The 26805-nt window shown below is 45.7% G+C and overlaps 10 protein-coding genes across 11 annotated transcripts; 3 read left to right on the top strand and 7 right to left on the bottom strand.

The window, feature by feature from the left end:
• Window positions 1-412: 412 nt before the first annotated feature.
• DFL_000646 (uncharacterized protein) lies at window positions 413-2112 on the bottom strand (the record flags this gene model as incomplete). The annotated part of the gene is made up of 4 exons (XM_067635893.1): window positions 413-1050; window positions 1123-1458; window positions 1520-1581; window positions 1676-2112. 4 exons carry the CDS (start codon window positions 2110-2112, stop codon window positions 413-415), a joined length of 1473 nt encoding a protein of 490 aa, XP_067495192.1.
• An 857-nt stretch (window positions 2113-2969) lies between these two features.
• DFL_000645 (uncharacterized protein) lies at window positions 2970-5768 on the top strand (the record flags this gene model as incomplete). The annotated part of the gene is made up of 1 exon (XM_067635880.1): window positions 2970-5768. One exon carries the CDS (start codon window positions 2970-2972, stop codon window positions 5766-5768), a length of 2799 nt encoding a protein of 932 aa, XP_067495191.1.
• Window positions 5769-5920: 152 nt separating this feature from the next.
• Window positions 5921-7712, bottom strand: DFL_000644 (uncharacterized protein; the record flags this gene model as incomplete). Its single annotated transcript, XM_067635868.1, has 4 exons — window positions 5921-6169; window positions 6245-7059; window positions 7125-7297; window positions 7369-7712. 4 exons carry the CDS (start codon window positions 7710-7712, stop codon window positions 5921-5923), a joined length of 1581 nt encoding a protein of 526 aa, XP_067495190.1.
• Window positions 7713-9290: 1578 nt separating this feature from the next.
• Window positions 9291-10969, bottom strand: DFL_000643 (uncharacterized protein; the record flags this gene model as incomplete). The annotated part of the gene is made up of 6 exons (XM_067635857.1): window positions 9291-10005; window positions 10059-10345; window positions 10447-10469; window positions 10531-10545; window positions 10617-10866; window positions 10940-10969. The coding sequence occupies 6 exons, from the start codon at window positions 10967-10969 to the stop codon at window positions 9291-9293; spliced, it is 1320 nt and encodes a 439-aa protein (XP_067495189.1).
• A 298-nt stretch (window positions 10970-11267) lies between these two features.
• DFL_000642 (uncharacterized protein) lies at window positions 11268-11984 on the bottom strand (the record flags this gene model as incomplete). The annotated part of the gene is made up of 1 exon (XM_067635844.1): window positions 11268-11984. One exon carries the CDS (start codon window positions 11982-11984, stop codon window positions 11268-11270), a length of 717 nt encoding a protein of 238 aa, XP_067495188.1.
• A 474-nt stretch (window positions 11985-12458) lies between these two features.
• Window positions 12459-13819, bottom strand: DFL_000641 (uncharacterized protein; the record flags this gene model as incomplete). 2 transcript variants are annotated; one of them, XM_067635831.1, is made up of 4 exons in its annotated part: window positions 12459-12949; window positions 13046-13217; window positions 13278-13424; window positions 13550-13819. In XM_067635831.1, the coding sequence occupies 4 exons, from the start codon at window positions 13817-13819 to the stop codon at window positions 12459-12461; spliced, it is 1080 nt and encodes a 359-aa protein (XP_067495187.1). The 2 variants fall into 2 exon arrangements, with proteins under 2 accessions (XP_067495187.1, XP_067495186.1); XM_067635830.1 differs by lacking the exons at window positions 13046-13217; window positions 13278-13424; window positions 13550-13819 and having other exon boundaries at window positions 12459-13001.
• Window positions 13820-14077: 258 nt separating this feature from the next.
• DFL_000640 (uncharacterized protein) lies at window positions 14078-15118 on the bottom strand (the record flags this gene model as incomplete). The annotated part of the gene is made up of 1 exon (XM_067635818.1): window positions 14078-15118. The coding sequence occupies one exon, from the start codon at window positions 15116-15118 to the stop codon at window positions 14078-14080; it is 1041 nt and encodes a 346-aa protein (XP_067495185.1).
• A 4861-nt stretch (window positions 15119-19979) lies between these two features.
• Window positions 19980-20580, top strand: DFL_000639 (uncharacterized protein; the record flags this gene model as incomplete). The annotated part of the gene is made up of 2 exons (XM_067635804.1): window positions 19980-20001; window positions 20078-20580. The coding sequence occupies 2 exons, from the start codon at window positions 19980-19982 to the stop codon at window positions 20578-20580; spliced, it is 525 nt and encodes a 174-aa protein (XP_067495184.1).
• A 700-nt stretch (window positions 20581-21280) lies between these two features.
• DFL_000638 (uncharacterized protein) lies at window positions 21281-23957 on the bottom strand (the record flags this gene model as incomplete). Its single annotated transcript, XM_067635790.1, has 2 exons — window positions 21281-23758; window positions 23832-23957. 2 exons carry the CDS (start codon window positions 23955-23957, stop codon window positions 21281-21283), a joined length of 2604 nt encoding a protein of 867 aa, XP_067495183.1.
• Window positions 23958-25625: 1668 nt separating this feature from the next.
• On the top strand, window positions 25626-26501 carry DFL_000637 (uncharacterized protein; the record flags this gene model as incomplete). Its single annotated transcript, XM_067635779.1, has 1 exon — window positions 25626-26501. One exon carries the CDS (start codon window positions 25626-25628, stop codon window positions 26499-26501), a length of 876 nt encoding a protein of 291 aa, XP_067495182.1.
• Between the last annotated feature and the right edge of the window lie 304 nt (window positions 26502-26805).

The following is a 26805-nucleotide window of genomic DNA, read 5'->3' as shown; positions in this document are numbered from 1 at the left end:
CTGTAGACTCGAGAAACCCCTTTCGGTGTCATTATTATCCTTTTGTTTGGTTTGAAGCAGGTTTACTTGGTTTTTGTACAACTTTTTCCTGTGAAAAAAGATAGGAGTTATTTTACCGAAGCCATATATATGTGGAACGACGTTACGAATAGACTATGCCAAATTACTTATCTCTAGTTCGATAGTCTCACTCGTATATGTATGGTTTTTGATAATATTCCAAATATAATTGTAATTTTTAATACTAAAGCTGGTCTTTGAATATCGTGAATCAATTTCGGACTCTCGTCCGCCTCCATTATGACCTCCCATTATGACCTTCACTTCAACGACAAAGAAATATAACTAGCCCCTTTATATAAATTCGAGTGTAGGATCAATGAACCATCCCTCCCGGACGATTCCGTATTTTCTAAGCCAGCTCCTTATTCTCAATATGCTGTACCATAACAGCACCTTTCTCCATAGCAATCTTAGCGCCTTCTGGGTCCTTCATCGCATGAGGAACCAACTGATCACCAAACAACTCATCCATCTGCTCCAAAGTCTTCCCCTTCGTCTCAGGATAAAATAAAACATAACAAACGACAGCAATAATATTAAAAACAAAGAAAACATAAAAATACCTAAAACCAATATGATCGAGCGCAGTTGGAGAAAACTGTGCAAAAATCAAGTTCAAGGTCCAGTTCGTGAATGTTGTGATAGCGTTACCCAATGCGCGGACCTCGACTGGGAAGATTTCAGCGGGATAGACCCAGGAAATAATACCCAGGGGGGTGTAAAAGAGTGAGAAGAGGAAGTTCATGGCGACCATTGAACGGGCTTGGGCGCGATTTGTCGGATCTAGATGTTGGGCTTGAGCTGCGTTGACGACGAGAGCGGCTGCAAGTCCAGCAGCAGAAATAATCAGTGGTTTGATACGACCGAAGCGGTCAAGGAGTAAGAGTCCAATTGTGCAGTAGACGATCGATAATGCACCACTGATGCCAATGATCATTAAAGCCGTTTGGTTTTGAATGTCCAGGATTTTGTAAATTTGAGGTCCGTCTGTTGCATTTTTTTCAGTCAATTTGCTCTCTATAGTCCGGCGAACATAAAGTCACCAAAGAGAGAACTAACAGTAATTGATAACATTGATTCCAGATAACGGGCCGAAAGCCTGAACTCCACATCCCAAGATGAGCCTTTTACGCCATGAGGGTTTTGTTATAATCTTCTTCCATGATGTATTCCCAGCGGCCCTGTCTGCAGCAATGACATCTCTGATCTCACAGAACTCAAGTTCGATTTCATGGTCATTCGTTCCGGATCCATTGCCACGGAGCCTTTGGAGGACTAGACGGGCTTCATCAAAGCGATCCTTTTCCATCAGCCATCTTGGACTTTCGGTAAGGAACCAGATGCCAGAAATCAGAATGAGGCCTGGGACGATTTGGAAGGCGAGAGGGAATCGCCCTGTGGTAGCGACTGGGATTAGTACTTTCCTATATATCGATTTGATTATAGGATGGCTTACATTGAAAATGGTTGTCCACAAAAGAACATCCGTATCCCAACCATTGAGCTACAAGAAACCCCCTGGAGCCAGTTAGCAAAGAAAACTATTTTTTAATAGCTACTCAACTCACAGGCTCACCCAAATGGGATACGAAGGAGACGATGCTCTACTTACCAACTCAAAAACCACTGCAGTAAACCAGACAATGAGCCACGATGTTTTGCCTCCGCAAGTTCAGCAGCATACATTGGAATCGTCGACGTCAGCATTCCAATAGACGCCCCAGCAATAAAACGACCGATAATGAGCATTGCCATTTTAACGGCCCCAGCTTGAAGCGCGCAGCCGATACAAGACACAATGGACCCCCAAATGATGGTCTGCTTGCGACCAAGTTTATCTGCGAACAGCATATTCCAGATAGTGCCGAGGATGGCGCCCCCTTGGAAAGCAGAGACAATTCCTCCAGTCACGGTAGCACTTGGAGTTTCAAAATAAACCTTAAAATGAGGCAATGAGATAGTGGAAGTTATGATACCACTATCATAGCCGAAAAGGAAGCCTCCTATGGCTAGGAATACTGTGGAAAAGATGGTGTAGCCTTTGCCCATTGTTGCGGTATAGCTGGGCTTAAGTTCGCAGTGACAAGAACGAATCAGATATCAGTATTAGAAGAGATGACAGGATATCTGGAGAACGGATTGTTTGGATGAGGTAGGAACAGCAGGAGAACTTGAAATCATAGACGGCGAGGATCTACCTCCTTTATAGACCTGGCGGGAGCAGTATCCCACAGCCTCAAAGTACGAGTACATATTTAGAAATTTTCAATCGCACAAGAAAAAGATGATAATAAATTAGAGCTAATAGCGCACAGTGTGGTCACGACAGAATCTGGGGCCCCAACATCCGCTATTTTACCCCGGATTCCACGCTTACCGCTGCCTCGGAATTGCTTAATCACTGGGTCGAAAAGTCCTTCCTCGAGACGAGAAACGCCATAAAAAGTTAACACCGGCATTAACCCAATAATATGTCACCAAAGCCGTACCGGCGGGGTATTCTGTCGGTGTGGGGCATCATCGCGCCGGATTTGGAGCTATATGATTGGCTGAATACCGGCATGATGCGCCCGGCTGGGTGTCACAAACCAAAATGCTGCCGGCTGCTCGATCGGCAAAAGTAAACCTTGTCAACTTCATCTTTCTATCGATTCGATTATCAAATTATCGCGCGCACTTTCACATTATCCTCTGACGCACCGAACTACGCGGAAAGTCCGGGCATACTCGTCGGTAAAGAAAAAAATATGGAACGATCACATATTCTCCTGTCCGAAACCTCTTTCATTCTCTTTCTTTCGTCCGCTATCATTTAGCAACTGCACACCTTCACAACAACACAAATTTAACCCAAATATTGCAAATTCTTTAATTTTAACTCATCCCGTACATACATACATTTCATCATGGGCACGTATAGAGCACCTTCAACGATGAGAGTTTCTCGCTGTGGCATCCATGGCTTCCATGAAACGCTCGGGATAGACCAAGATGAACTGCGATTCTTTTGGGTATTGTCTAACGATGAGGAATTCGCAGCGCAAATTGCGTACCGCGTCGTCGTTACAACAGAACCCTTCACTTTGGAGGATATCCATACCTCTAACAAGTCAATTGCATGGGATTCGGGAAGGGTTCAAAGTGACGAACAGCGAGACATTCTGTGCCGTCCAGAAACCGGGTTCAAATCCACTTGCATGTACTATTGGAGGGTTTTGATATGGGATACATATGGAGTATGCTCCCAAAGCAACCTCAATGAGTTCTTCACCGCCTACCCGCGATCGCACTTACTTCCACCATACAGCATGAACCAAACGTACATGCCGCATACTAGCCTTATCTTCAGAACGTGGTTCGAAGATCAAGAAAACAAATGGCGGGCAGTTTGGTTAGGGGATGGTGGAGACAAGCCCCTCTATCTTCGAAAATCATTCCACCTATCTCGGAAACCTATGAAAGCAATTGCTCTCGCTTCTGGCTTGGGTCATTTCAAGCTCCACGCGAACGGCGGAGCAGCTTCCAACCATGTCCTCGACCCCGGCTGGACAAACTATCACAGAACTGTCCAATTTGTCGGCTACGATTTGACAGATCGTATTGTAGTCGGTGAGAATGTGTTAGCGGCTCATGTTGGTAACGGCTTTTACGCCGGCGACCAGGGAGATCGGTTCTTTTGGCCAATGTATGAAGATAATACATATGTTCGATACGGAAACGAGCTTTGTTTCTTTGCTGAACTTCATATGTTCTACGAAGATGGAACACATGATATTATCATTTCGGATCCTAGTTGGCGAATCAGGAAGAGCGCTACATCCCTTGCCAATATTTATGCATCCGAAAACCATGACAGGAGAGCTTATCCTCAAGATTGGGATGCCCCCGGGTTCGATGACAGCAAGTGGGCGCCTGCAAAGCCCCTCACAGGCCCGAGGGGGCAGTTGAGATATCAAAGCCAACCGCCGGTCATCCTCCACGAAACATTTAAGCCCGTTAAGACGCATTCACCGAGGCCGGGGGCAGTCTGTTTCGATCTCGGGCAGAACGCATCCACCATGATTAAGGTTGAGGTTGAAGGGGATGCTGGTTCCGAGGTTATCATTCGTTATGGAGAAACAACATATGAAGATGGCCGAATCTTGATGCCAGACCCTTTGTTCAAAGAGTTCGAGACGGGTGTCTACTCGAAATTTATCCTTGGCAATGTTCTTGGGCCTCAGACGTGGGAGCCCGATTTCTCCTTCACTTGTGCTCGGTATATTCAAGTAGATGGTGTTTCTCTCGAATCTGGCCAAGGTCTTCCTGTTATACGCTCAGCCGTCGGGCAGCACGTCTCAACCGCATCTCGCAGGCTCGGAAAAATGCAAACCGACAAAGAAGACTGCAATGCCTTGATCAAAGCCTGCTACTGGAGCTATGCTAGCAATTTATTCAGCTACCACACTGATTGCCCTCAGATCGAGAAATTTGGCTGGTTGGAGGTCACGCATCTTCTCGCTCCTGCCACCCAGTATATTCGCGATGTGGAGGCCTTGTACACGAAAATCCTCCAGGATATACTAGATACACAGGAATCCAGTGGTCTCGTACCGACAATGGCTCCCGAGATACGGTACATGTGCGGACCTCTCCATGACACAATAACATGGGGCTGTGCTTTATGCTTTCTCCCCGATATTCTCCTTCGTTACTACGGATCCACGCAGACGATTCCCAAGATATATCAGCCAGCAATACGCTATATGGAGTACATGCGAACCAAAGAAAGAAAGGGAGGCCTTATCGAGCATGGCCTTGGAGACTGGGGTCGTGATATTGCCTTCGGAAACCACCAGGCAAATATCGAGACGGCGATCTATTACCAGTGCCTGCGCAATTTGGAGACATTCGCTAGGATCCAGTCTCTCGATTCCGATGCCCAACGCTTCAAGGAATGGGCGGAACGTATCCACACCGTTTACAACCAACATCTCCTCGTAACCGACGATCCTAACAGACCATATGCGTATTATACATCCTTAGACCAATACCCAACCCGCGATAGAACTGCTGTTAGTCAGGCAATCGCACTTCAATTCAACCTCGTCCCCCAAAAATATCGCACGGACGTCATGAGGGCCTTCTTAGATGATACCTCAGACGGCCGTATTCGCTCGGGCGAGATTGGCCTTCGTTACCTTTTCAACACCTTGTGCGACGCTAATCGTCCAGATATTGTTCTTCAGATGTGTCGTCAGGAGGAACATCCCTCATACATGCGTTTCCTCAGAAGAGGAGAAACGACGCTTTTAGAATTCTGGCAAGATGAGTGTCGGTCAAAGAGCCACGACATGCTAGGAACCATCTACGAATGGTTTTATGCATACGTGCTAGGCATCAAACCTACTGGCGTCGCATATAAAACATTTGACATTAGTCCACCATATGTTTCTGAGTTTAACGAGGTAAAGGGCACGGTAGACTGTCCGTATGGGAATATTCATGTTTCGTTTATGCGTGGAGGAAAAGGGGAGGGTATTCAGTTGCAGATTTCGGTCCCAATGAGCACGACCGCAACCTTGAAGCTCCCTGGGGATGGACGTCACGCCATTCTTGAGCGTAGGGGAAACTGGAGACGCAAGGTCCAAGGCGGCCGTGTGGATTTGAAGCAGGGAACTTACATTGTTGAAATCCCAAAATACAAACCACTTAGTGGTTTGTAAATAACATTTTTTTTTTTTTTGCAATGGCCCTTGTATGATTAATGTTTTCCTACCAAATTGATATTTGGTTATTTTTCTGTAAGTTATGCGGATCCAGCACTTGCTAAGAGTAAAACGAAGATATAATATAAGAGAAGTAAGAGGTCATATTTTCAGCAGCTATAGTTCGTTCTCACATCGAAGCCATATGTCGAAATAACTCCTTGCATCGTCAGACTTCGCTGACTGAATCCCTGTTCATACACTTCCTGAGGCACCTGTGAACCTTCAGGCGCCTCCTCCTTTTCCGATAAAGTCATGGAGTATTCTTGCAGAAATTTTACCATCCACTTATCGAACCGATGAGTGTTTTTCGAGCTAGATCTGACACAACTTCTCAGAAAGACATTGAGTCGGTTGATCTACCCCATCGGAGTTAGGAAAAGTTGGCAATGAAATAGAAGGGTGATATACGGGGTATGCTAATGAGGACTAACCATGAGCTCGACGCTTGGCCAATATTTGCGTAACTTGACCATAAATTCCAGATTCGACTCGAGCCTAGCTTGTGTATCCGCAAGTTCACTCGCATCCCCGAACATGTAGTTGTGCAGTAGGACCGACGAAGAGACTATAGTGATATGGGCGTTGATGTTGTGCAATGCCTCAGCCCCAGACCACTGGCGCGCCGTCCGTAGAATATCGCAAAACCTCCGAGCATGTAACTTGCATCGATCGGCATAGACTGCACCGTTCCTCGTCGAAGGCCTACTTTTATCCAGATACTGGTAAAACAGAACCATGCAGTAGTATTGGTATCCTAGATGAAATCCTGTAAAAAGTCTTCCAGTGCCCCGGCGAGTATGTCGGGCAACGTTATCGGCGGAAAATTCTAGTTCAGGGCCAAATCTTTCCTCAAATGCCAGTAGTCGCACTGCTAACCCGTGGACTGTGCTTTCGATAAAATCCTCGTCCCATTGATTCGTGGCGACAAGATAGCGAAGAAGGTCTTGTATTTCCTTGTAAAGCTCAACCATACCGACCATATGGCTCCAAATCCCGGCTTTCCATGCGGCGTCTGTGAGATCTCTTTCGCCAGGTCGTAGTTCGAGGAAAGTGATTTCTTCCAACGGCAATCGTGGTTGATGTTCGCCCACTTGGAGTTGACGGGCTAAGCTTCCACCGCCACTTGACCAGATGTCAACAATGAAGCATGTCCACCATATCCGTCTTTTTATCTCCCCGGTGATTCCATCATCGCCTTCGTTTCCTGAAGCCAAATCTAGAATTTGCGCCATTCTTATAGCAAGAGCTATTTTACGTTAGTCAGCCTCGAAACTATTCGATAAACACCAAAAGCATATTGGTAATTCGAACTGTAATACAAAGACTCTGCTCTTGAGTCTCCCTCGGCCAAACATATATTGGCAATAACAATAGCTGCTTGTATATTTTCAATACACACATTTTCAAGGTCGGCCTTGAAACATGCTTTCGAGCCCTGTGCGTAGCCAGGGCCACGAGCCCGCACTTCAGAGCTATTGGAGAATCTAGTTTAAAAGTGAGTGGAACATTTAGGAGGAGGTCGTAGAGTATTTCCCCTAGCGGTATGCACACATACCGGGCAGATATAGCTATCAAACTCAAGAGTACCGTTCGCGAAACAGATCCATTGCGCACACTAGCCTTCAGTGTTGGCTCGTGGAACAAAGTATGGGGCTTATCGTGCAGATAATCAAAATAAAGATCTACAAGGTCGAAAACTTCAGTGGAATAAGGATGTCTGACAGCGTCAACCACAGATTTGGCTGATGGAGGAGAATTGAGTACTCGCTGGTGGCGAACAACTACTTGTGAGCAAGAAAGTTGTCTTTGGTGGCATTGTCTACACGGGCCGTTTGCGTGGTCTGGGGTACATTTGCGCTTGCCTGTTCGGCACTGTAAGCACGCTGTGCTGGTCCTCATGGTGGCTAGGAAGAACTGCTGTATTGTTCGATACGAAAATGTATTAACGAAAAGGCTTGGTCTCGTGTCCTGGTCAACAAGTCTCACCACTCTAGGTGTCTGGCGCTGGCCGTAGTCAATTCGGGACCGCCAGCCACAGCCCGCCACAGCCCGGTCGCCCTAGTAAGAAATACCACACGCTCAACACGCATTAAATACACAAGGTGTCCAGTGAGGCCATACAAGTACGCTAAAAAGATCAAAAAAATGCATACGTGGCGTAGTATATGTTCCCTTTTCTCCACAGTCAATTATATAGCACTCTACAGATTTCTTTTCGATATTGTCATTTCCGCCGCCCGTGAGGCGTCATGGCCCAGGCTAGGTCTCGGACTTGTGATGGATGCAGGACTGTGTATAAAATGCCTTAAAGTTGCGCAATTTCTCACAACACTAGAACCATGTTTTACCCGCGCGCCCACAGCCAATAATTAAATGTTTTACAGTCGAAACTCCTTATATCAAAGTGGTATGACTATGTATAATTCCTTTGCAACAGCACTGAGGATGGCACAGTGTATTGGTACCCACCTCTCAGCTTATCATATCTTGTCATGACCACCAACAAAAACAAAAGATCCCACCGACTGGTGCACCATGCGGATGTTCATTGTTCCAATTTTACTTGTCCTCCCCGTCTTAAATGCTATTCTAGTAACTTGGATTGCGTGCCCACCCACCCGCCGCAAACGACTTGGACCCATAATGGCTAGCCAGCCCATCCACATTGACTTATAACCTACATTCTCTGCTCAAGTTCCTGTCTGAGAAAGAATTCATGAAGGAGATTCACAACCGTCTCCATCCTCATAGAATGAGACTGGAATATGACCATATCCGTCGTTGGGAACGTGATCGAAGGATCCTCCACCCATCCCCGATGGCTTCGCTTAGAAACCTATCCTAGTTTAGCACCAAAAATAGACTCCACTGCCCCGACGAGCTATCATTGGCAAAAGTTTTCTCACAAGTTGTCGAAATCGAGTCGGAACCGTGGGAATTCAATGCCGCAGATAATAGTAACGGTGCTGGGGTTTGAGATCAACCGGCTCCTTAATACCCCGCTCAAGATATCAAAGATCTCGATACAGAGTACTCAATCGAGCACGAAACAGACCCCAATTTCCAGTACTTCACTTATGGCCCTGTAAAGCATCTTAGCATCCTAGTTTATCTCCACACGGGTGAACTGGAGCAATACATTGAGGACTTAGTTGCATTGAAGCATCACCAATGTTGTATTTTGAGATACACTGACGAGTAAAAGAGTGGTCAAAGTTATATTATGAATTGGATGCATTTATGAACGGTGTTCGATCATTTAGAAAGAGTCTATGGACATTAAGAGACAGAGAGGCTAGGCTAGAAGAACTGAAGAGACTAGTACAAAGGAAGGAGATAGCCAAATCAGGATCGCTATCAAAGAAGCTCGTGAGTTGCTTAAACCGCCTGTGTAACATTAACCAAGGCCCCGGGACACGACCCAACCTTAAAACATAAGGGCACCATATTCACATCATTTGAATGTGAACCTGTACCCTAGTCATCTACTATATACATCCACTTTTCTCTACCTTCTGCCCACATTGGTAATGGAATATCTTCCCTGTACGCATCACTATCTAAGTCCTGTTCTGTCCTCCTATCCCTAATCATCTTTCTCAAGGATTGTAGTCCCTTCAAATCTTCATGGAAGGGACTCACTAATTCTGCTCCTCTAAGCTTTGTATCCCATGTATGGGGAGTTAATTCCTCATTATCAATCATTACTGGTAAAAGCAAATGAACATCCGTGTTATTCCGACCCCACCACATAGGTTCTGGGATCGCTCCGTACATTAGGTGTTGAAACTTGTAGGCCTTGAGCTTTAATAAGACGGTTGAGATGTGTTGAAATAAAGCTCTCCAGGTTTTTGCAACTAGAGAGTGACTCTCAGGCATACGGTTACTTATCGGCAGCGCTATTTGGTTCAGTACGAGATCTTGAATTGTTGGGACCGCCGAAAGAAAATCCTGGAGGTAGTCTTCGTTTTGCCCTAAGAAGAGGGAGGATAGCTTGACACTTGTAAGATTGTGGCAGGTTGCGGATATTGGGTAACGAGACAACCCCCTGGTTGACTGCCGTTTGAGAGGGCTAGACATTGACAAGGTGAAAGAGTTTAAGCCAGTAAGGGTATCCAAAAGATCCACAAAATCCTTGCTTGCAGGTTCAGCACCGCTTCCGTAGCAGGATTGGAGAGTGAACGACTCGAGGCTGGTGTATGCGTCAGTATCGATAACTGAAAAACGAGATGAGGCCGCACTGACCTTGAAAAATCAGGAAGGTTCCCAAAACGCTCCTTTGAGCTCCCTACATATCCGGTGAACGGTAAGGATATACTATGCGCCGATGGTGCTGATACCACAAGCCTTCGAATTCCTTTGGCTACAATTCGAGGCATCAAATGTTTTCCAAGTATCTTCCCGAAAACCGACATCCTCTCTGTATCCCCTCCTAACCCCACAGCAATATGAACTTCTTCGAGATTCTCGCATGCTTCTATAAAATCTGATAAAGCTGCTCTGTATCCCTGTTCCTGTTCTCTGAATTCTTTCTGGCGGAGTGAAAACCTTTGCCATGGTTTTGTGGGATATTCGCGAAATGGATAATGGAACATGAGTGTTTGCTTTGCGTGGCTTGGGCGGCCTTTTATACCTTTGCGAATAGGTAGGGCTTGGCTGTAATCGGGAACAGTGAGCCAGTCGAGCGCCGGACCACGGGACCAAGGGTAATAGTCACTGGTATTGAATTGCACTGTGTACACAATAAGTTAGAATATTTATATGACGAACGAAAAACCTAAGATTGTGGAGCATAAACCATACCATCTTTTCCAAGCGGGAAGAATGATTCGCTAGGGATGAAGAGGGACCGGATATGTGGCCGAATCACCGACGATGATGTAATGCCCTGCATCTGGGGAACGGAACGGGAAACACCATAGTGAAGACTGAGATCCCGGAACAGAACGAGCGTTACTACAGAGTAGAAGTCTTTGCTTGCACTACGGAGAGCAATCAAAGTAGCGCGATCACTTGTTGGGCTGTCGGGAGTGCAGTCGAAATTGTCGACAATCTAACTAGGATATAAGCGAGTGAATTTCGCCTGGTTAAACCAGAATGCGTAACTGCTAGAATGCTAAACTTACGCTTAGAAGTATCTCTGGTGGGAGATACATTGTGGCTAGAACGCAGTGCTCGCGGTCGGTGTGCACTTGTTATTATGGTCAAAGTCGCGTCAACGGGAGATCGAGGTTCATCTTATTGGAAGCTCGAATGTTGCAAGGATCCGTGCACATAAGCCAAATGCAAAGGCATCGCATAACATTATACTGGTTCGCTGGAACACAACACAGAATGGTGAGCTCATGGTATTCAATTAAATCTGTCGCCGTCTTTTAATTTGATGGGTTTATATTTATGGGAGGATGGTAAATTGGGGTGCCTACATAAATGCGAATTCGAATAGCGGCACTACTAGAAGTCATTGAGTGTATAGTAGATTATCCCATCAAGAATTGGCTCTAATGAATCTTCATCCTCTCCGTCCCAACCATGCCAGAACAATAACTCGGTTTTCTGGTCCAGTCTGGAGGGTTCGCGAAACTCCCACTCAGGACTATTAACATGTACTATATTTGCAATGGTTTTGATAAACTCTCTGACTGTTTTACCATCTGTGGGCATCAATTTTTCCGGTGTTTGTAATGTCTCTCTGTACCCATAATAGTCCCGTTCAAGTCCATAGTGTGGCTGTCGCTCTGATCCTTGCTCTTCTCCAGCGGCAACATTTGGGGACATGGTTGGCGATATAATCGGCTCGTCGAGAATCGGATGTTTGGAAATACTGAACCGCGGCGCTCGGCGATATCGTTTTTGCTTTTCTCCTTCATACACGAGGCCATTCTCCCCGGCAGGACGTTCTTCATCGCAGATATAGAGGTAATCTTGCACGATCCCTTCTACTACCGTACACATCAGCATACCAGGGTGGGACACCAATTGATGAAAGCCCCGTATTCCTGGTGCAAGAGTGGCATATCTGGTTCTTTTGAATGCCTCGTTGTTTAAAAGGAGTTCGGACCAGAGGCCAAATGCTTGGCTAGCTCGGAGCTGGTCGGCTAATGTAAGATGGGAGAGAATTTCGATGTGAAGTTCGGTAGGGAGGGCAAGGACGCCTTTGTTGAGCGTCATTGTCAACAATTGCCCAAACTTATGTATACTTTGAGATATCAGGTGGAATTTGAGACTGCAATGTTGATATAAGAAGGTGCCCAAAATATTTATCAAAGCATACTAGGTCTAGGAGATTAATATGGGAAACCCAGCCGATCCGGTGGAATGTAGCAGAAGAACAGAGTTGAGCCATCGCATATCTGGCGAAAGACCCACTTTGATGGCAGCACAGCCACGTTTGTGGCTATTGTGATGGCGACAAGATGCAACAATGAAAAATGTGTTTAGAATACTTAACCTTATCGACATGTCTCCTACCTAGACCTGGGTTCTATGACATCTGTTTGTTCATAATCACTTCCAAGATCGTTTAATAGTTGCGTGCTAGTTGTACATAGAGTTCCATTGATAAATTAGGTATTAATACCACAGAACACATTAATTAAACCCAAGGTACATATATTATCCTTCGTCCACGGTTAGTTAAGCAGCCTAAGGACTCGCCCGACCCCCTAGAGGCAAGACCTTTGGTAGTTCCCTCGATTTAAACATGTCTCCGTCCGGATCCAGGGGGCTAGTCGTACCCAACTTTACAGAAGCCCTCACCAGCACCGGCGAACTCTCAACCACAATATCTTCATCAACCTCCGCGGTTATTTGTTCGAAGTCTACATCTTCGTACTCGGCCCCTAGAAACCCATAATTGGCCTGAAGGGTGCTGAATGCTGAAAACACAGTTTTGATGGCTGCCAAAAGATCTGTTGTGAGTTCAACTAACCCTTGTGATCTATTCCTAGGATCTTTGGCCCGAGCTTCAAAAGAAGTAGCCTCACTATTTGTTGTAAGCTCGGATGTTTTGGCGCCTCCAGTGCTGTTAAAATCAAGGTTTTGTTTTGAATAATCTTCGAGGAATTCCGTAATGGCGCTGTCATTGACTTCCGCCGTACTCCTCACTGGCTCCGGGTAATCGGACAGCTTCTTGTCTAGATCTTCTCCATTAAATATCAGAGCAAACCCTTTGGCCTTATCGTACATCTAGTAGAACACCAACTCTAGGAAAAAATTTGGGTTTGTGGCACCTTCAGATATACGGGCCGCTTGAAACGCCGCTTGTTCGAGGTCCAGACGTAGGTCTGTGACTGCGTCGATGCCGTCATAGAGTGGCGCGAAGGCGGTTTCTTTTAAAGCCTCATACCAGAACTCCCACTGGGCCGGAGTTATGGCTTCAAGCTCGCCTTTAGAGTATTCCTGCTAGGAAGTTTCATGGATGACTTCGACTTCTGCTCCACCATCTCCCTCTTAGGGTCCGACTTCCAGTTTAACCATTGGATGGTTACGGAAAGGTTGAGAACTATCGGAATATAAGTCGTCTACATATCCGAGGCCAGTCGAATCTGGGTCCTCGGAGAAATCAATTTCAATAATGTCGTTGAGTGAAACAACTTCTTCGTCGATGTCCTAGTCATCGTTTTCGTCGATTATGACTTCTGGCTGTTGCACGTGTTGCCGATCTGGGTCAACTGCAGGGTTAATGCCAGCCAACATATTTGCTATGACAAATGAATCGGCTCTGTGAAATCTACCGATTCGGGTTCGTTGATGGTAGGGTTGAACTCAGGGTCCAAGAAAGGGTTCCAGATCGCTGCTATCCGGACAAGAGTACTATCGACTGCAACAGCGCTTGTAGGAGGTTGCACGGCTTGCTGATTAGTGGCGGTATTCACGAGATTTGTTTCATCGACGATTCCAGGGAAATCGGCACGGCCCCCAGAACCCCAGGGGGCATTGAGCCGGTCTCCTTCTGGGAGAGAGTTCGAGCTGGCACCTGTCGAACCTGGGAAAGGGTTAGGCATGTTGCCAGGAGAGTCAAGTGAATGGAAAAAATGACTAACATCTTGCGATGCGTAGAAAAGGACAATATGATAACATTCAGAACGGGTATCTTTAATCTCGAACAACAATCATAACCTCGTGGTAGCTAGAAGGCTAGCTATGCAGGGGCCAGTCCCTCTACCATAAATGAGCTCAAAAGTTCTGCATATCTATGGATAGAGACGGAGGAAACGAACTCGTATCAGTGCGGCACTATGGAATTTGTTTGGCTCGAAAATTCAAGAAGCCAAATGTACTAGGGCAGGAATAATACCACCCCAGTGTGTTCTCCCTGCAATAACCGACTCGGCTGCGGCTGTTGGCCCTGCTGTCTGGGGTAGCAAGAATTTACATTTCCCGCTCCCATCACCTATAGCCCCGATCACAAATTCCCCACAGGCGACTTTTGAAATCTTCATTTTCTCCACGAGTATGCCCATATGATGGTACGCATATAGTGAAAACGCAAGTTCAAAAGGCCCTCTTTTATCGACTCCTTCCTGCCCTTGCTTTTGCTTCAGCTCGTTCCCTTTATACATCATCCCTGGTAGGTCGGCTCTTGAAAATGTCATCTGAATAGTTTTCAGTGTTTGTAGCTTCCCTTGCTTGTTAAGCCCACCACCCTCGACACCTTGTGAAAACAACGGCGGTTCCAACCATATTTGGAGATTCCTATTAGGTTGGACATCATGGTCTGAGCTATCCGTAGGGGTGAAAACTTCGACATGTTTTTCAATTGCGTCCATGATAAACCGATCTGGTATCCGTAAATTTGAAACATGGCAGTCAAAATTTTCGGCAAGGTATTCGATGAAACGAGACTGTAGAGATGCAGGTAGTCGAGTAAGAAGTAGAGGGTATGGGTTCGATTGTTCTATTCGGCTTGAAGCTCTGCGGGCAGACATTCGCCGTGAAGACTGTTGTGCGGCATCTTGGCTGGGATTTTGAATCAAGAAAGCCGAATATGTAATCTTTTCGTAGATGAAGACGACTGCAATTGATCTCAACTCATCATTGTCATCGGACCCAGGTATTGTGATAGCTGAGAATTCTACCCGCTTTAGATTTCCCGTTCTCGATGTAGAGTCTTCAACGGCTTCTGATGCGACGCGAACACCCCGGAGTACATCTCCACGGAGCAGATTGGTGAGTCGGGTAGAGTGCGACTTTAGATTCGCTTGCGAGGCAAGAGATCCCGAGACATTTAGCGGAGTGACTTTATGGAGATTGAAGGAGGTATTGTAGAGCAGACCTAGAAGGTCGATTGCGTCGTGGTTCATGGTGAAGTCGTGGAGGCTTGTTTAGATGGCTCTCGATGAGGTCGCGTTCCTTGTTCTGGACGGGAAGTTTGTGAATCCAACACCCAACACGAAACAGCATTGATGTGCCGCACTTGCCGCATCACGCACCAAACTGCAGCTGGATGCATGTTAGTCGCCAGCTCATCGAGAACACCAGATTTTACTAGCTCCTGTTTATGATTATCAGTTGTATGCATAGTAGTGCTATTTTATTGTCGTACATGTATTATAACGTCTAGTATACAATTTATTAATATTATCCTTCCAGCTCGAAAACTTCATGCAACCCCCTCGCTTTAGAAAACCGCACCCAATCCATTCTGGACTTTCTATTCCGAGTTATTACCGGGGGCAAATCTCGTATCTCGACGTTACGTAATCCTCTTTTCTGTCTCACAGAATTTAACAGATATTCTGACATCGAGTTTCGTTCCTTCTTCCGTTGGTGCTGTGCCCGACAACAGTAAATTATGAGGATTGCCGCTACGCCGCCGACCATCCCCACTCCACCAATAACCGATCCTGCAATTATTCCTGTCGTATTTTGATAAGGTTTTAAGTTTGTTGGCTGTGAACTCGCAGTGTCATCTTCATCGGTGGCCGTAGTCTCGGCCGTCGGAGCGGCTGTTTCAGTCATTTTCGTGAAGGGCTCGACTTCTGTAATGCTGATACTACTACCGTCCACAAAGCTAGTAGAAATAACTTTCCGTTTATATGAGGTATTAGTAGTTTTGGAGCTTTCCGTACTGTTATTAGACATCGTCGTGTGCATTGTCACTGTCTTTTGAGGTAGTTGTATAGTCGAGGTGATCGTGACTGCTTCGCCCTGTGATTGAGTAGGCTTGCTACCTGAAACACTAGTCCTTTGTGTCTGTACTTGAGCTGTACTGGAGAAAGAAGCAGTTATCGAAATGTTTAAAAATTTCAGAACGTTTGTTTCGGTCAATGGGATTCGAGATCGTGAAGAAGTATGAGAGCTAGGCTCTGCCTTTATACGTGAGCTAGATTCCGCTGTCGCAACGGATTTCCTTGACGTGAAACGCACTCCATCCGCATTAAAAGGTATTTGTGTCGTTTTTTGCCACTCTGTCGATGTTGTGTGAGAACGAGTATTAGAAAAGGTCGATGTTTGAGTTGATACAGTCGTGGGAGGGTAAGTATTAGAAAATGTTGAGGTCTGAGCTGATACAATCGAAGTTTGATCGAGGGCAATAGTTGAAGAAATGAAATTGGCTAGGTTAGAAGGAAGGGGAGTCGTCAGAGTCATGACTGATTCGAGCGATGTTGACGAGTTTCTTGGTGTCTGCCTCGACATTAGTGAACTAGATATTGGCGATCTGTAGAATAAACTACGAACAAACGAATTGGAAAATCCATCGTATGGGTCACCCTGCTGAGTGGCATCTAATAAAATATTCGATAGTGTATAACTATTGGCATTCGGGTTGTATGTGTTTACCAAATTGAGACTATTCAAATCCAATATCTTGATGAAGTCCGACGTGCAATTTCCAGATGAGGATTTTGATTGGCCTCCGAGTAGCAAGATCTGACTTCGCCCGACAAGATGACACTGTGAAATCAATGATACACGACTATCTATATCCACCAATGATATTATTAGATATGTTTCAATCCTAGCTCCCTGAAATGGATCAGGCTCGGGAATTAATTTATCATCACTTACCTTGTTTTAACAAGGTCCAACGAAACGAAGGCACGGATAGGACCCAAATTTCGTTAAAGGTTGTATCACCCCAAAATCCACCTATCATATATATATGATACCGTGAATGTGAGCTGCCGCTAGCCTTGATAGCAACTGTACATGGACTTAGGCGCCTATGAGGGATTCCTTTCGAGCCTGCGGCGGCCGCAATGATCACATTTCCAACTCTTTGATCCCCACTTGTCCTCTGCAAATGCCAACTATGGCTTGCAACGTCGTAGATCTGAACACTGTCAAAAGGATTCTGCCCGTAATTTAATAGTTAGCCAGTCTTCCCATATCTTCTTAGAATCTAGTTTTAAATTTCCGGGAAAGATTACCAATTCAACATCAGATCCGCCCGTCACTGGACAGTGTTGCCCTGAAAAACCAAGCAGGATACCCCTTTCGCCTGTTGCTAGAAAGACTATACTTCCATTCAAAATGGTACTAAATGGTGTTTCTTCGATTGCCCAATCTCGTGAAGTCATATCAAGTCGCCTGAGTTGATGTAGAGGTTGGTTTTGTGTTTCTCGGGTCTCTGGGTCCACAATCCCACCGATCCAGAAGCCTAACTTTTCCGTCGGAGTAGAAATCAAGGACCCATGGTTTGGGGGTGTGAAATGGGCCCCGTAAAGGGGTTCTGTAAACCAAGAACTGGATTCGACATCGAAGACGAGAAGTTCTTGAGTTTGAAGTCTGTCAGAATTTGCCTCCGTTCCCGCACTGTTATTTCGAGGGTCCTTATATTGTCGTATGCAATATAGCTTCTTAGAGTCTGTGAAAAGTCCTGCATGCTCTACAACTAGAGTTTTGACCTGACTCTCTGGCGGGTTTAGCAACTGAATCGTATAATTGTCGTTTTTAAATGAGGCTGATAAATCTAAGCGAAGAATAACCGGGTCTGCAAAACTCCTATAAATGAGTATTGGATATTCTACGGATCTATATAATTGTTGGCGGAGAACACAAGGGCAGGGATACGTACTGGAAACTAATGGGGGGCCGTGTGCCGGCTGGATGGGCTTATACGATGTTTCGCCCCCGAATATATAAAGGCCGGTACCAGCAATCGCACCTAAGAAAATTGAGTTACCAAAATCCAGTGGGTTCTCTTTCTAATTATCATAAGGACACACTTTGACGCACGTACTTTGAAACCCGGACATTCGACACAAACTATAACCCCCAATCAGTTCGGTAGGATGCCCAATCCTCCGTTCTACCCCATGACTTGAAAATATTCCTCTGCTTCTATGAGAATGTGCATGGGCAGTGCTATGAACGGATTTCGATCGAAATGTCGAAGTATTTGGTGAATGAGAAAGTGAGAAACTAGTCGAGAGAGAAAGAATGAAGTAGAAAAAGAATGAGAGTGAGGAGAGGCCCAGCCTCTGAACGTATGTTGGAGATACCATAGATAGATTACAGATGTATTTTCGTTTTGTTCTTGCGTCAGGGGAACTTTCGAAATCCCTCAACGCTGAATAGCGCTTGATACAGTTGTAAGGTATTTTCTATAACCGGAGTCGTCATGCTATCGAATCATGAGTCTTCTCGGCTGGGGCCGAATATTATCTATAATTTCAAAAATTCGTAAACGGATCCTGGACTGAAAAAGTAGGTGCTATTTCAAGATTACGGCTGGTGTTCTCGAAAGGTAGTTCCTGAGTAAGGAGATAGAGAGAGAGAGAGACTTGTAGAATGATACCTTGTCTGTGTCGTTGATGACGAGACTCGAGCCTCGGCAAGGACGCTGATGCCAGCGGGACGTCAAACAATCAACAAAAGTCTAGCATCGGAAAGTAACACGTGGGTTATATAGTTCTTGATACTAAGTTTTACCCCTCTGTTACGTTATTTAGTATAGTCATGAAGGGGTTTGCGGCAATAGCAGTACGAAATGCTAGTATTGAAGAGCTGCTAGCGCGACGAGACTAATCTAGACTGCAAGTAGGACGGACAGGAGAACGCAATTTGAATCTAGAAAAGTGAAGCTGCGGAGATGGATCCCAAGGGCCGAGTGCAAGCTAGACAGTTCGTTCAACTTGCAACTGTGCCATATCGACTCGACTCGCTGCCAGCTGCCTTGCGACGCTTTACTAACAAAACCAACTCTAAGGTGTCAATGTCGCCGATACTTGAAACAACAAATTAGGTTGTTCAAAGTTCATGATCGGTTACTAAGATCTTAAGAGTTGGACAATATTTTCAGTCAGACGTATGTTATTCAAAAAATCACCTGTCTACATCGATGTATATGGTTCTGTGGCCCTAACATCTATTTGTTGGAGTTCTTACATCTAGTTCCCCGATGTGTTAAAGTTACGGTACAATTCGAACCTTCTTGGTTTGTACGGACACCTACTTCTACTGTGCGGTTTCAAGTCGAATGAGCTAACATCGTAATGTTTTTTTTTGGAGCCTATATGTTGGAGTCCAACAACATTCGATCCTCATGCCTTTTTCTTCGTAGCGATAGCTATTATATATCTAAATATGACTTTTATAGAAGACAGAAACTTCAGGGAAAATCCCTTCTCTCAAGAATCAACTATCTAGATAAATTCAAAATAATTCGACTTTTCAAAAGAGCACCACAATGAATACGAGACTTCATCCTTCTTTGTTTCTCAGGATTCCTGGTTTTGACAAGATATGTTGACATTGCCCTAAGAATAGAACCCAACATGCAACACCACAGTCATTAACGTTGTCGGCGCTCTGTTAAATACATTATAGCCCGAGGTCGGGCATGTCCGAAAAACAGCCAGATCATAGCCAGCTGCTATAAACTCGGCAAGTGGTCCTTTACCAACGGCTTATCTCGTTACCGTGTTTTAAACCACATTGCGATTTGATCGATAGATCAACTAACGTCGGCCAGCAATTAATCAATACTAATAGCTAAATGCCCTTGGCTCCCTGACCCGGCGTAAAAAAGTTGCCGCCTCTCTCTCTAATTCAGGTACTGTTAAATCCTCGTTCGTGTTCCAAAGCTTCGGAATACTTGGAAATTTTGTGGAATAATTTCTCCAATATTGACCAAGACTAATTTTAAATCATCTAGTCTGTGGCCATCCAGACCGTTTCCCTCGCAAACCCATACATTCAAACAACTGACAAAACAACATGGAGTCCCATTCCCTGTCAAGTCTGTACCCTCCAAGCACGGTATTGGTTTGAAGACAAAAGACAACGTGACATCCGGCCACTTGCACAACGTATAGGCAATCTAAACCGGCGCGATCATGAAGATCCATTGAACGTTCCAGGTAATAATTACACGATTACACACAAACAGATTAAACGACGAGTATCGTTTGTGGACGAGGACGGAGAGCTAGAGCTGCTGTGGACATCTGAAGGGTTGGCAGCGAGGACGGCGTCAGAGGAGCGAGGAGTTAAGTATGTAAAGCCGTACATTTTAATGAGGAGGGCAATGGCCATGGAGAGAGGGAATCAGGATACAGCAATAGTGAGAGGAGAAAAAATGGATATGTTTGCAAACCTCGGCGAACGGTTGCCTTTGGGACAAGAGCTGCAGCAACAGGGGGACACCATATTTGAGCAGCTAATTGCGACTATTGACGGACTGGATGATGATGCGGATAGACAGCATATGATGCAGGTCCCACTTGAGAGTAGTGAAAGGAGCAGGGGTGGCGAGAGAGCCGCGGATATAGATGCCCGGCGAAATGCAATTGACCGTGCCTTAAATTCAGCACCCTAGACGGGAAACCGAATTGTTCTAAATTAGCAAAGGCCGATGCGTCACTAAGCTTGGGAGACCTTAATGCAGATGTTTTGAGAGACCTTAGACTGCGGATAGAAGCAGAGGAAATAGAAAGACTGGACCAATTAAGGCGGCAAAGACAGAGGTAGAACTGGGTTCAAGAAGTGAGTGAAGAAAACGAAGAGGCTGGCTCGGATGAAGCCTTGGAGAATATCAACTCTGACGTTAGTCCTAGCGGTAGTGTAGATGGTGGGGAAAGCCCAGCCAGGTCCATGGGGTCAGATGCTAATCCAAATATAAACGTTGGAGCCCCAAAGTCCACAAGCCAACGTTGTGGCAGGTTCATCGGAAGGGTTTGTAACTCCATCAGTAATGGGGTTAGCAATTTATTCGGTTGGTCGCGGGGACCAGGCACAAGAAATGTAAGGCTAGAACAGCAAGATTTTAGGGCGCCAGTTGAACTCAACTTCGGGGGAACTGAGTAACCTGCAAAAAAATGGAGACAAGTCTAGAATAGAAAGAAAGAATTCGGTAACTCACGCTATGATAATAAAGGAAACGTTAATAGAATATTTACAATAAGGAACAAGGCCTCCTGAACGCCGACTCCTAAACCAAGCACAGTCGTGATTATCATATCCTTGCTAAAACTCAGAAAACATTGGATACCAAATCTGCATTCGTAGCAGCAAGCACATCAGGCCTGCACAAATCCCTTAAATTCCGCTTTTAAGCTCTTCCTTCTTTCCGCCTCTCTTCTTGTTACGGTCCCCGGTTTGCTTAGAGCCTTCAGGATAGCCTCGTCCTTCTCCAATCCTCTCGTTCTTCTCCGTTCTATGGTCCCCAAGAAGGTGGGGCTAGCCGTTTTCCTGCGGGATTTGGCTGTGGTATCTGGTGTAAAAGAAAGGGCGATTGGCGGCTCTGGGTTGTCAGAGCTAAGGAGTAGATTCCGGGGTGTAAGCGGATGGTCTTTTGTGGGAGTATCACCGTTTGTTTCTAGTCTCGTAACTGGCTCTACTTCGGTAACTGGCTTGATGTGGGGTACCAAATCTATGTCCTCGATCTCATTATCGTCCTCATCGCAATGGCTTTTATCTTGCTTAGTACTGGAGCCAGCAGCCTCTACGAAGCTCTTCATTGCCATGCCCGCTTCCCTCTCCAACTGCTCGTCAACCTCGGTAACTTCGCTTTGAATACTTGAGACCGCTTCGCTTTCTGGTCCTTCGAGCCCTGTCTCAATATCATCTATAAAAACCCGTCGTTTCGAGCCCCGAATTCTCGGTCGATACTTCACATCGTCGTCATTGTTTTTAGTGATACTCTCGCTAAGGTTTGAACTGCCTTGGTCTAAATCCGAGGGTGTTTGCGAATCAGGTGGTGTAAGCATCTGTTGCTGGGAGTTAGGTAGATTGTATCCGCTCGAAGAATGTTTCGATAGGTGGAGTCGCTGGCGTGTGGGCGTCGGGGTAGGACTAGGCGTTTCATCTAAATCTATCTGATCGATACGGAGACTATGATGGCTGGCGCTCCGCCCAGCGCTTGTACTTATGCTATTTGTTAGGCTGGAAATTTCGCTGCGAGCGGGGCGGCGAGGTGTTGATGGATCATAATCTACGTGGTGTTCCCGTTGTGGCATTTGAGGGGGCGAAGAAGGGGGAACGCCTGACAAAGAAGGCACAGAAATATACTCCAAGAAGAATCTAGCCGCCCCTCGGCTTGGTGTTTTAGGCTCAGAATCATTTTCTGTAAGGAGTGGTGAATCTGGGATTGGACGATCTGGTGTATTAAGATAGTTGCGTTGAGTTGGAGTGGAAAATGAGTCCATGAATGATTTGTCTGACATAGTGATCCAGCTGCGGGCTCCTGGCGAGGCTCGTTGAGGAGTTCGAAGATTCTGGATACGGTGATGATGTGGCGAAGTCGTCGCATTCATTGGAGGAAGAGGAGTACTCGAGGGTCGGATTCGCTTGCTCGGTGTATTGAGATAGGAGCCGGCCGGGGTCGTCCCGAGAGAGGTTAATGGCGAAGTGCCCGTTGGGAATGCCGCATTGTAAGCCCTTTTCGACGCTGAAAGAATTGGAGTACTCGGAGCGGAATTGGGCTTCCTTTTTCTCGGGGTGTTCGTCGGAGTTGGTAGCTGCTTCTCTTTCCCGCTTCCAGATTTCTTCTTTGATGGAAGAGAGGATAGAGACTTTCGCCGGACGAGAGGTTGGCTTCTTAACTTTGCTGAGTTTTCTTTATCTGACTCGTACCCAGTTGTAGTTTTGCTCTTTGTCAGCAATGCGGGTTTGGTCTTCCTCCATTCCTTATCCAAGAGTGACTGGTGTAGCCAAATTTCTTTTCGGCGGAGTTTGAGATCTTTAATCCAAGCGTCACAGTCCATTTGAATGTGGTAATCGATGACGTCCCCCCAAATGCTATCCGCTGCCGGCGTAGCATTGATATATATGACCTTTCCACCACGCGTTTTGACTTTAGAGGCGAAAGCTTTGACGATTCTCTTTAATCCAATGACTTTGAGAGATGTTCCAAAGATCAATAACAAGTCGGGTGTCATCCGTGTCGCATCATAATGAGTAATCTGCCCGATGGCTTCTCCTTGAGGGTGTAATTCGTCGTACAAGACAATATTCGGCCGCAGCGTTCCGACGTTGATGGATCTCTTCCCTGCTGCAAGCCTGTCATCTGCTTTTCTCGAGCAGTCCGGGCACTCGGGCGCCTCACCGCCAAGCAAAGTCTCAAGCCTTTCCTCATCATAGTCGTGTAATTTTGCGCACTGTGTACACCTGAGCATTTCAAGATCACCATGGAGCTGCACGACCTCACATCCGACTTCACGCCCAACCTTTTCTTTGCCTTTACCCCGCTTCCCCGTGCCCCTCGAAATGTCCATGCAGAGCCCATCTAATGCTTCGAGCCCATCAATATTTTGTGTGTAGCATCGTAGTAGTCGGCCGGTCTCTGATAGAGTTTTGATAAATTTATGTGTTGGCGTACTATCTGTTATACCCTTCACGTTTTGTCGAAGTTCAGCCAAAAAGCTATACAGGATAGCAGTCGTGATAGGATTAGTAAATGAGATCGCATCAAAAAGATCTTTTCCCTTAAGAAGGGCAGTTTGTTCGGGATAGCGTCTTTTCACGAGATTATATAAACCATCGGCAGAACGGAAATCCTGGAGGTAAGAGGTTTGTATTATTAGCGAATACGCGCTTTCGACGGAAATGGGAAAAAGGAGTAAAACATACAGGAATACCACTGTTGGTGCTGATACCGGCCCCAGTGACGATCAAAACCTGACAAGAACGACATATTGAGTCCGCAATCTCCTGCAGCTCCTTAGCATGCTGGGAGCCGATTGTTTGTGTCGGCATTGTGGCGTTTGTTATGATATCGTAGGTCGGTTGGTTGCCACGATGGAAGATGTAAACAGAAAGGGGAGGAAGGAAGAGGAGACAGAGGTATATATAGCTAGAGGTTAAAAGCCAATGACAGCAAGTGTCAAAGGACCAGGTAAACGTTATATATGATCTGTGGTGGCAATCATTTGTATTCCAGGTCGTTGAAAGGAGTGTCGGTGAAAGAGGGTTCGACGTCTCAAGATGGTTACTATGGCGATTGATATCGGCGTAAGAATAGCGTTGAAGAGATAGGAATCTACTATAAGGGCATCGATATAAGCATAAGATTGATTGAGGCTCGAGTTATCCCCTGCCAGTGGCTTATGGGTCCTGTACTATCTGAAGTGGCAGCTGAAGTTGAAGCTGATGGGAATTTTAGGAGAAGCGCGTGTTCATGGGAGGTTGGTTTGGGCAACACAACTGAAGAGAATTCGCGTCCAAAAACCAAATTGGGCCGGTGTCCCAATTAGGATGGCTCTTGGCAGCAACGCAGAAAATACCACAAATGCAGTCTGGAATTAATCCGGAATTACAGATGCAGATACATCATCCTATAGAACATAACCACTGTACTGTAAAAACAAGGTATTAATGCTCTATTCTTCGTATAATATCCTCATGTGGAGATAAGAAGGGTCCTCGAAACTATTTCTCTGCGTACTTTTCGTTAAGGACATTTGATTGCGGTTCTTTTGACAGATTAATCTTACCACGACTATGACTTTGACGATATGCTCTTCAGGCAGAGACACGTTTGGGTAGTGAAAGTAGTTAAAACAAGTAACTTGTATTGCACCGAAATTTTCGGCCTGGCATAGAATCAATTAACAAACCTCTAGAAAATACTATCTTTGTATTGGTTGTGGCAGAAGATCTCGTTGGTGTCCCCTAGGTATGATGTTAGGCAAGTAATAGTCATGATCTGACCTTGCCTCGCGATTTAATTCGTAAGGCAATATTAAAGACTAGATGTGATTTTAATATCCCTTGTGACCCTTTGCATACCGTTAAGAACTCGTCGATAAGCAAAAGGACGGAGGGCCACATATATACAACTTTCAGCCTGGGGCCTGTCTTAGTAGCACTCTTTCGGCTTCAGATCCCATTTTATATATCTTGACCAGCCGCAGCATCATAGAATATCCAAGACGCTCTGGTATCGGTCGCATCCCTTTCGCAAGATGATGTGCTTTTTTCCACAGGCTAGGATAAACCTGACACTGAAAGACTAACCGGCCAAAATTCTCTCCTTCTCGAGTTTCAAACACTTCTTAAACTCTTGTCCGAATCCTCGCCATCATCAAGAACTACCTCGCCATCGTTGCAGATACATCCAAACCCCTGTTGGATTTTGCAATTTGTGTGTTGCCCAGATCGTCTTGGCACTCAATGGTTCGCTAGCGTCAATGCCAGGAAAGCACCTCCGATACTCCACTGTTGCTTTGGCCTATAGCAAAGTTAGAACACTAGAGCATGTCGGAATCTATGATGGATGCGTTGACGGATGCAATCCAACTACTGACACGGCCATCATGTGGCCATTGAATAACCTGCGAAGCCTTGCATTCGAAAGCAACTACGATCCACGCACGTTCCTTTCCTTACTCAGCAGCATTATATTCTACAACAACAACACACACGATGGAGTCAGTCGAACATGACGTAACATCCGCCCTCAACAGGCTAGTCCTCAACACAGTCGAGGAAATAACTGAGCCTGTCGACGAGAACATAGCTCTCCCTACAACCCTCAAGCCGGTTTTCCCTGTCGAACTAGAGATCGAAATAATATCGCAACTCCCCTTTAAATACTGGGGCAATCTGCGACAAGTTTGTAAGCGCTGGCATACCATCACTCACCTCCCAGATCTCTTGTACCTCCCGATCACAACTCAGCCACCATCTGCATATGATCGTGAGCGTGAACCGAACTTCAAACCAGTAAATTTCCGAATTCATAGGGCCATCTATGAAGTTGCGGAGTACTTAGGCAACGATGTCGGTTTTTTTGGATTCAAACTGCCAGATCCTCGCGTTTGTAAGCGAGTTGCGCCATACCTCGATCACCCTCTAACGATACCATCCCTCCCACATACCCTACAAGATGTCAAGTTTAACATCATGATGCCACCAAGATTAGATCGTCTTGTCAGACCAGGACATGTCTGCAAAGTGATCCCTGTTCCATGCAGCACTGTCAGGAAGCTCATCTTGGTACCTCATCCGACAAACAATAGAATGATTGAGTTCAGGGACATGAATGGCAAGCAGGAGCCAACAGGGATTACTGTGGGAGAATTTTACGATAGCGTGGCAGAAAGATCGAGGGTCAGGCCAGGGGACACATATGATAAGATGCTTTTGACCTGGAGAGTCAGACGTCCCAAAACTGAATGGTTGTGGAAGGAATGGGGTATTGTGCCGGGTTTCTACAAACTAGAATTGGTTGTTTGTAACAAAGCAGTTGAGCAAGAGCAAGTTTCGTGGACGCGGTTATACAGACCTACGCAGTCGTAAGTCTGGATTTTTTTTTCTCTCAATCCTTCGCTGGTAAATTGCGGGGCCTTGAACCCAAATAGACTCCTCTCAATCGAGATATTTACCAAAATTTCCTGAATGGGACCCATATCTTGCTTTTTACACGTGCATACTGGCCTTTGCCAACCAATCTTAGATCCGTATTCAGCATGAAGTTCCATTCCATTGCCTTTACATTCAATGTTTTCGCAATAGTTACAGCAACCCTCTCACTACCTGCTTGCCCAAACGAACTCGAAGAATCGAGCCCCTCACTAAGTAACGCCTCGCAGGCTCTCCATGT

This window comes from Arthrobotrys flagrans (assembly GCF_004000055.1).
Source record: "Arthrobotrys flagrans strain CBS H-5679 chromosome Unknown unitig_15, whole genome shotgun sequence".
Lineage (NCBI taxonomy): Eukaryota > Fungi > Ascomycota > Orbiliomycetes > Orbiliales > Orbiliaceae > Arthrobotrys > Arthrobotrys flagrans.
Note: the sequence above shows the minus strand (reverse complement) of the source record. Positions and strands in the feature narration are given on the sequence as shown.